Raw genomic sequence first — 7,757 nt, 5'->3', positions numbered from 1 at the left:
CACCCAGGTTGAACATGGAAAACCAAAAAAAAAAAAAAACGTGCGAGTTATCGGTATCGTGGATGAGGTGGTGCTAAAATACAAGGTACTATCACGAGTGTGTAGTTGGTAAAGATTCAGCAGCCCAAAAAGACAAAGGGACCTGTCCGAAAAAAAAAACCCACAGAGCAAAGACAGAATAAATAATCAATACATGAAAGCGCTCTGCCATGCGCGACACTGGGCTTCATCGTTGTTCGTCAGTCTTGCCGCTCGTTCGGCGATTGAAGCTCGATTTCTTGAACCCTCCTCGATTTGCTTGTCAAGGAACTCGCTCAGATCCGGCGATGATCGTGTTGCCGCTCCCGTGGCGTTGATCCGGATAAGCTTTGTGAATAAATTGCGACATGCCGACCACTTTACGCTCCCATCCTCATCTGATGATGCAGCTACGAATGAGTCGCGTAAATTATCACGGAGGGCATCTAATAACTCAAGGTGTAAAGATGAGGGGGGACAGGGAAACGAGATGGGGACTGCTTACCGAGTGGGTAAAGGCATGGGCCCGCAATGTCGAATCTCTTCTTCGATTCCTCAATACGCCCGAGAGACTCCTGGAAGAGGACTCGGAACTTCCCTTCTGCGTCTTTCACTGATTCATTTCGCGTATGCTTCAGCCACGAATATGGTCGGAATTCAGGGCTTGCATGATTGCGCACATACAAGCATAATTCCCATCCCGTTGACAGCGCTAGAGCGATGATCGTCAGGGAAGAGCCAACAACAACAAAGCCACATCGTAACGTACATCCGCTAGTTTCAAGAAACATCTATACCATTCTTTCCGCTTCTCGAAATCATTGCAGAGGATGGTGTTCAGGACCCAGTAATATATCTAATACAGAATCATCAACGCTTGAACACAGGAAATGGGAGTTTGGCTATACCTCTTCGGACGTATTGAAGAGCTGAGGCCCGGGTTGACGAGACCATTCCCTTGCGCGGGGTGAATACACCCACTCAAGCCACTCCATGATAGTTAGGGGAAGAAGCCTTTCCCTCATGTCCATCTCCCGTTGACGCAACGCTGCAATAACCTTCCGCATGACGCTGCGCCTTCGAGAACGCAACTTGTCCGCGATTTTCCTGTCCTCAAGAATGGAAGAGGTTGTGTATATTGTACATCCCTTTGACGTGGGGGCCCAAGGGTAGGATAGTTCAGGAATACTAGTTCTGCAGGCATGTGCCGGGCATCTGCGGCAGCCAAGGCTGAAGTATTGCAGACCACCCACTGTCTGACGGAGGCTTCAACATGACGGTCCTTGAAAGCATCCATTGACCAGAGCTTAGCTATCTGGATAGCCCTAAAGGGAAGGTTGAGAAACGGACGACATAACATTTGGAAGGACTCACGGCAGTAGAGAGTGAGCGTTGGAACGCGAGGCGATCTTGAGGGCGTCCAACACAGCTATGCCATGTGCAAAAGCTCTGTATGTGACCAAGAACACGATCTTGGTCTCAAGGTCTGTGGTTGTTTGTGAAATGAGCGATTTTTTGCCAAAAGATGACTCTTATCATTCATTCCTACCAGATGATTCCAATGCAAGAGACAGATGGGAATGCCAGTGTTTAGGTGACTCGGGTATATCTCCTATTTGAAAACATTCCTCTAGGGGGGACTCGAACATAAATGATGGCAGGGTTGGAGGGTCGGAAGTTTGGGATGACTCCAGTGACACGGACCGTGAAGGTGTGGGTCGGAAACGAAGAAACCGCCCTAGAGGGGCCGCACAATGGTGTCACTTGAGTATTCGACCAGATGGAATAAATAATCTCACTTTCTGAATGAGTTGGGCTCTGCGGTGTTGTTGGGTCCAATAAAACCCTGTCTTCGCGATAAACATGCGAGTGACGGCCTCTGTCTGGCGTTCGGTATCTGGTCCCACAAATTTAATCACCCTCTTCAATAGATTCTGATGGGTGATTATTGGGGCTCTCCCGGGAACAACTGTGCAAGGTTTTGCCAAATGACTGACGCAAACCACCAACAGTTCAGAGAGAACAGGCGGTATAACGGCGACTCTCGCTCAATTATACGCCAAAGGTCGACGACGTTGCCAAGTTTCAACCCTCGAGTGACGATGGATCGAACGTGTTGATCCGGGAAAGTTTGGCTTCGTGGAACGATACCGTCAAGGTGTCGGAGGCGCGAGGGTCCTGAAACGGGAGTGATGCAAGGCGTATGAGGGTTGGACGTCGTTCGCATCGAATCCATACGTTTTTCCCGCCTAGGTACTCTAGACCGGCAGTGCCCATGAGCATAACAATATATTCGTGGGTCTTTTTAGGGATTAGGGACCCGTCAACACGAGAAACATCACAGACCGCGCAAGGACACACACCTGAGCTCTGCAGAGTCGGACTAGAAGTACGTCTGAAGACAGGAATTTTTGAAGGTCGGCGCGATCGTTGGTGATGCAGTCGCAGAAGAGCTTTAGGGGCCATGCTACGGGTTCATCGGCGCTTGCAAAGGCAACAAGGTTGTGGACGAGATTGCGGGCTCAACTCCTTCGGATACGGTCATATGGTCATAGGTCATGGAACTGAGGTCGTCAAAATCTTATTGGTCGAGGTGTGTACGAGAGAGTGCGGCGGTGCGGCCCTGCAGACTGGGCCAGTTTTTATCATTGGGGACTAATTGCAATTAACATTTACGTTTTTCCATTTCGGGAGTCAAGTGAGTCAAGTGTTGCGCTGTACAGACGCGCGTTAAATCTCCGCAGTGTTACCCGTTCCACTGCCTTAACACCGATCAGGGGGTCGTGCGTGCTTGACCCACTTGTTGATCGAGGATGGGCGCGAGTCCAACCCCACAAATCGTTTCCCGTTGAATCGTGGGAACTTGGTCTCTCCTTCAACTTGACTGTTTTCCTAACGCGCTAACAATCACGGAAACTTCTTTTTTTTTTTCCTTTTTTTCTTTTCATTGCGCATGGCCAGCTGATGTCGGGTGGGCTTCCTCCCCCTCATTGTTTTGTGTTTGTGAGCAGGTATTCTTACTTCACCGTCGGATGATACGCGCGCTGCCTCGAGTACTGTACTCAGTATTTCGCCGCGATTAATCTTCCTTGTATTTTGGACTAGATGGAGAGTGACACTGCTGTGCAGGTAGTCATTCCGCAGATATATGCGGCCGCTGTGTTAGACAAACCGCTTGTGTGTTTTCCTCCGGTATTTTTCCGGCATCTTAACAATTCCCAGCGCCTGAAGTTCTGTGGCACTTCTTGCCGTTGTGGCTTTCGTCTATGTCTCCATTTAGGTGCCCTAGTTATTAGTACTTGGCTTCATCTATCATCACATCTCGTTTGGAGCTTGTCCTTGACTTTTTGCTCCAACCATCACTCAGGGACTTCACATCAAATATTTTGTCCACTGATTCATAATTTTCATCTTCTCTCCCATCTGCATCACCATTTGTGCCGAACACTTGATTGCACATTGGGAGGGCCGACTACGATTGTAGTGATGGCGTAATAAACGGAGTCCGTCATGTCAGCCCTTACCGCCTTTGTGTGTGAACGTCGTGATGATCTCTCATTCAGGCTCTGCCTTCTTATCTGTGCTTCGGGGTTCCTCGCGAGCTGTTCCGCCTCGCAGAAGAGAAATGCTGGCTCATTCATGAATCGTTTTTACGCTTGAAGATTGATGATCATCGATGCCACATCCGATTGTTCCAAGTCTTCAATCTAGAGGTTTCCGCTGTACATATCGCACCTTGCGGCGAAACTTGAGCGTTTGGGGTCGTGGGACTGCTTGTCCTTCTCCAGTGAAATGCGGCGTGCGATGCATTGATCGATATTTCACATCTTTTGAATGAACAGTGATGACCCACTGGACGGAGGGGTAAGGGGTCATATATATACGGCACACGGAGAAGACACGCAAATGCCCCCTTGCGGGTCATGACTAAAAAACAAGATATGCAGTAGCGGTGCACGGCATTGCGCAAGCCTTAGTTTCTTTCATATTCTCAGGCACAGCTCGGACATTTGTATTTGGGCAGCTGCCCCCTCTCTTTTGGCAGCATGTGTGACACAAGGGGCTTGGATGGAAAGATTCGATAGCTCGTGCTGTTTGGTTTGGCTGTGTTTCCATGATCCGAGTTACCAGCTGTTTCTCTTCCACCGGTACTGTGCTATGGGCTGCCAGCTGGTTATTCTTACGGTTCTGCTGTTCGGATGCCATCGGGGCACGCAACCCTATTTGTGCATTTGTATTATTAGTCTGCGCGGCAGTACTCTTGTTGCACTGCCCAGAACTTGCACTGACGTTTTCCACGGCACGGGTCGAGTTACGCCTCTGTACTCCGAGCCACGAGTCTTTGGGGAGTCATGCTGGGCAGTGTTCGCTTTTATTTCTAGTCCACGAATCCCCATTGCAAAGAATATATAGCCACCAACGAATAATTCAGCGGGTCTGACCCAGCTATCGACATGGCATTCAACGCAGTTTTCATTTCGGGTTGTATCTTTAGATGTGATTCCAGTACGTTGCCTCCTTGTCGTCCAATCATCGCCCCAAGCGGTTTGGGCCAGGTACAACCCCTACCGTACTACTCTTCAATACGCTAACCCTTTAACTAGTGGGAACGGGCCCCTACGAATACCGGCGGCCGAGCCAACTCTAACCCCCTTCCCCTTGGTGTCTTGTTTGCTTTTTGGGCAATGTCTCCCGCACGCAATAACTTTTCGTGGCCGGCGGCGGGTTACATAAATGGACGCGAATCCACCTGGTGTGCGAGCGAGCCGCGCAGGTGTGGGCAGATGCTACATAGCGATGGTCAGTGGTCCTGACTTGGCCCATGCGGCATAGAGTAAGAAGGTGGGTCACCGACCTCCCCGCTATTTCCGATGACGTTCCAAGGAATTGTTGGTGTCATGGTTGTCCTGGGGAGCATCGTGCCAGTGTTTGCGAGAATGCGCGCTAGGGTGCATTGGTTCCGACCCGGTAACGGAACTGGTTCATCGCACTAGGTGGGCACAAATGGGACATTCCGTCCTCGTTCTCCTTCCACAGACGCGAATATCTACTCCAGACCTCCTAGACCATACCCAGGGTAACAGGGGGAACAACACGCAAAATCAGTCTGGCGGATTCACAGCAAGGCGGTGGTGCGCTGCGCTCGGTCAAAACGAGCGCTTCCTTCCGTCGCTGGAGTGCCAGCTTGGCGTCATTGAGTGCATGTTGTCAAGATCGCGCCTTTATTTCTGCGAACGAGGTATGAAACCTGAATATATTGTGTTTGCTGGGAGCCGTCGGCGTGTTTCTCAGATATTGTGACCAGTTTGAGGCATAAACCGCCTATATATGCATGTATCATACGCCAATATTATTGGTGCCACAGTCACATCGTTCACCGAGCTTGATTCTGGTGCTCATTTGATTTTTATGTCGGATGCAGATAATTCAGCCATGCCAAAGTGGTCAGAGCTCGATTGGGAGCTTATTTGTCCGACCCTCAGCCGCCCAACCAGGAGCTCGTGATTGGTCTTCCTGGAAATCGCTAAAACGCACGGCGGTCAACGCCCCTGTCCCGAGGGCTGCACTACGAGAGAACGCTTGTTGCTCCTAAGCTTAGGCGCGCCATCGCCATCGCACCCGTACTATGCAGTCGCGAGCAGCGGCACTTTATGCTTCTTATACAACTCCTATGCCTTCGAGCATTGTGCCGACGCCCACCCGTATGATGAGCAGAACGGCAGTCCTGAATGCGAACTCATTCTTTACGGTTGCCGATGCCGAGTATCCTCTCCCTTGGCCTGTGGTGCAATTCTATGAGGAAGTGAAGTTGCCTGAATCTGGTTTGCAACCATTGCTTTATGCCGATGTTACGGATGTTACTTGCTACCACAGACGTGGGGTTCGTGCTTATCTATATTGACACCGAGAATAACTTATGTTCCAACACCGTCACATTTCCAAGAGTGTTAGTCATGATTATTTGGTCTTGTGCATACGAACAAGGAGTGACCAAGTCCGCTTTGGAAATCGGATATGGGCGCGATGTGAGCGAAATCCGGGATCCATCGAAGGTACTTCGTTGGCCTCGTGTGGTGCACGTTTTGTAGCGCTTAGTCTTAAGTGGGATAGGCGGGCCACTTCGATTGTCAGTGATGCCAGCCCCTGCCATGGATACGATCAAATTTTCCTTTGAGCGCTCCCGACTCAAAGGAGAGAACGATGTAGCGATCATGGAGTTGGCATTTGACAGCCTGCAAGTGATACACGTGGCGGAACTCCTTCACATTATTCACATAGTATCTCCTGTATGAAGTCGTCACTTTGCCTTTCTATATTTTATTGAAAAGATTTTCAGGATTATCGGCTCGGGTCTCATAACTGTTGGTGGTTTGCGGCTGGTGAGCTCCAACCGGTTCCCTACCATCATAACGTGCTGATTTCGTGGAAAAGTCGCCATCGGTTCACTCCAAGTATTTGGGAACGATTGGACTATACAGCCAAGTCGTGATTGGATCAAGTCCGCTGTCAAAGTCCTGGGAAGAAACACTGAAGAGTCAACTCAGAGAGTGCTAAGCCTATTCGTGGAGAAATGGAATATTGCAAGCGTGGTCGATATCACCCCCCTCACCGATGACAGGACATGGCTGGAAAACCGCTCCCGCCGACGTCAAGTTTAGTGTTCTTTTCGAATGATCTGACTTTTCGTGTTATTGCCTTACACATCATGCATCATGCGGTTTTTACTCTTAGATCCGGCACTTCACTGCCAACGCTGGAACCCCCTACATGCAGACGCATGCCCCAGAACCCACCCATTACCCGAACCCGGTGACAGATGTCGTCCACGAAAGCCCGGCTTCTTCAAATCTTCCTGAGATTCCGGGCACAGCTACTCAGCCATCAAATGCTCACCCCGGCCACCATCCGATGTCGCATCAACGAGTGAGTGCCTTTATTGACACGGGAAAAAAAAAGGGAGAACATTGAATTATTGCCTGTTTGCTAGACGGATAGCGGTATACTTCCGCCCCCCATCACACTATCTGAAACAACAATTCGCCCCAGCATTACTATTGTACAAGATGTACCTTCACAGCGAGGACGCCCCCGCCGAAGTAACCCCACAGCACCAGTGAGATTTGAGCCATTCAAAACGTTGATGCGGCTTACACGTCCTCCAACAGGAACCGGATCCCAGGAGTGCTGATGGCGCCCTAAGGGGTCCCAGCCATACACCACCGTCACTACCCGATCGCGCCCAAGCTCTGCCTTCAGCATTAGGATTCCACACTGGCAACACCCCTCCCCCATCGTATACAGTTAGTGAAGACCTTTCTCATGAACTAAATGGACCGCCCTCCGAGGTAAACTGTTACTGTCATGTGGTCATTTCGCGCACCCATCAACCTCCACCAGTATTCCGTTAGTCCACAACTGTCCCGGCGCAGTACATACACAAGCACTGCCAGCACTCAACCTGCGTCACTCCATGGTCCAGAGCAGGGAAGAGATTATTGGAATTTACCGGAACGGGTGACTGTATAGCCTCCTAACCTGTTTGTAAGGAATACTGACATCGGTACGCATCTAGGCTGAAGGGTCATCTCGATCCCGGGCTTTTCCTGGCCAAGGTTCCGAGTTTGTTAGAAGAAACCCTTGGAATGAAACTATTGCTGAAGAAGGTAGCTCACCACTCACCGAGACAGACCTACGACGAGGATTTTCAATTTCATCGGGAGGGAGTGTCGGCTTGTCTT

At 50.2% G+C, this 7,757-nt stretch overlaps 3 protein-coding genes across 3 annotated transcripts; 2 read left to right on the top strand and 1 right to left on the bottom strand.

The window, feature by feature from the left end:
- On the bottom strand, positions 1-2,705 carry EI90DRAFT_3072114 (uncharacterized protein). Its single transcript, XM_039061352.1, has 13 exons — positions 2,529-2,705; positions 2,382-2,502; positions 2,132-2,319; positions 1,864-1,974; positions 1,818-1,834; positions 1,568-1,756; positions 1,393-1,504; positions 1,163-1,343; positions 927-1,130; positions 788-874; positions 661-730; positions 524-631; positions 1-464 (listed from the first exon to the last, which is right to left on the bottom strand). Exons 1-13 carry the CDS (start codon positions 2,576-2,578, stop codon positions 187-189), a joined length of 1,716 nt encoding a protein of 571 aa, XP_038912583.1. The 5' UTR covers positions 2,579-2,705; the 3' UTR covers positions 1-186.
- A 3,024-nt stretch (positions 2,706-5,729) lies between these two features.
- EI90DRAFT_2031274 (uncharacterized protein) lies at positions 5,730-6,975 on the top strand. Its single transcript, XM_039052457.1, has 4 exons — positions 5,730-6,071; positions 6,130-6,305; positions 6,356-6,398; positions 6,451-6,975. The coding sequence occupies exons 1-4, from the start codon at positions 5,936-5,938 to the stop codon at positions 6,675-6,677; spliced, it is 582 nt and encodes a 193-aa protein (XP_038912582.1). The 5' UTR covers positions 5,730-5,935; the 3' UTR covers positions 6,678-6,975.
- Positions 6,382-7,588, top strand: EI90DRAFT_2031296 (uncharacterized protein). The gene is made up of 5 exons (XM_039052458.1): positions 6,382-6,398; positions 6,451-6,942; positions 7,007-7,132; positions 7,185-7,364; positions 7,417-7,588. The coding sequence occupies exons 2-5, from the start codon at positions 6,787-6,789 to the stop codon at positions 7,543-7,545; spliced, it is 591 nt and encodes a 196-aa protein (XP_038912581.1). The 5' UTR covers positions 6,382-6,398; positions 6,451-6,786; the 3' UTR covers positions 7,546-7,588.
- Positions 7,589-7,757: the final 169 nt, after the last annotated feature.

Source organism: Cantharellus anzutake (genome assembly GCF_015039405.1).
Source record: "Cantharellus anzutake strain C23 chromosome Unknown EI90scaffold_49, whole genome shotgun sequence".
Taxonomy (NCBI): Eukaryota; Fungi; Basidiomycota; class Agaricomycetes; order Cantharellales; family Hydnaceae; genus Cantharellus; species Cantharellus anzutake.
The sequence above is the reverse complement of the archived record's forward strand: the minus strand, read 5'-3'. Positions and strand labels throughout refer to the sequence as shown.

Coding starts and splice junctions, on each gene's coding strand:
- EI90DRAFT_3072114 (XM_039061352.1), bottom strand. CDS start 2,578: ATGACCTATGACCATATGACCGTATCCGAAGGAGTTGAGCCCGCAATC. Junction 2,320..2,381: donor TCCGACTCTGCAGAGCTCAG/GTGTGTGTCCTT, acceptor ATCCCTAAAAAG/ACCCACGAATATATTGTTAT. Junction 632..660: donor CCTGAATTCCGACCATATTC/GTGGCTGAAGCA, acceptor GAAATGAATCAG/TGAAAGACGCAGAAGGGAAG.
- EI90DRAFT_2031274 (XM_039052457.1), top strand. CDS start 5,936: ATGTTCCAACACCGTCACATTTCCAAGAGTGTTAGTCATGATTATTTG. Junction 6,072..6,129: donor AAATCCGGGATCCATCGAAG/GTACTTCGTTGG, acceptor TAAGTGGGATAG/GCGGGCCACTTCGATTGTCA. Junction 6,399..6,450: donor CTGTTGGTGGTTTGCGGCTG/GTGAGCTCCAAC, acceptor TTCGTGGAAAAG/TCGCCATCGGTTCACTCCAA.
- EI90DRAFT_2031296 (XM_039052458.1), top strand. CDS start 6,787: ATGCAGACGCATGCCCCAGAACCCACCCATTACCCGAACCCGGTGACA. Junction 7,133..7,184: donor GAAGTAACCCCACAGCACCA/GTGAGATTTGAG, acceptor GTCCTCCAACAG/GAACCGGATCCCAGGAGTGC. Junction 7,365..7,416: donor TAAATGGACCGCCCTCCGAG/GTAAACTGTTAC, acceptor AACCTCCACCAG/TATTCCGTTAGTCCACAACT.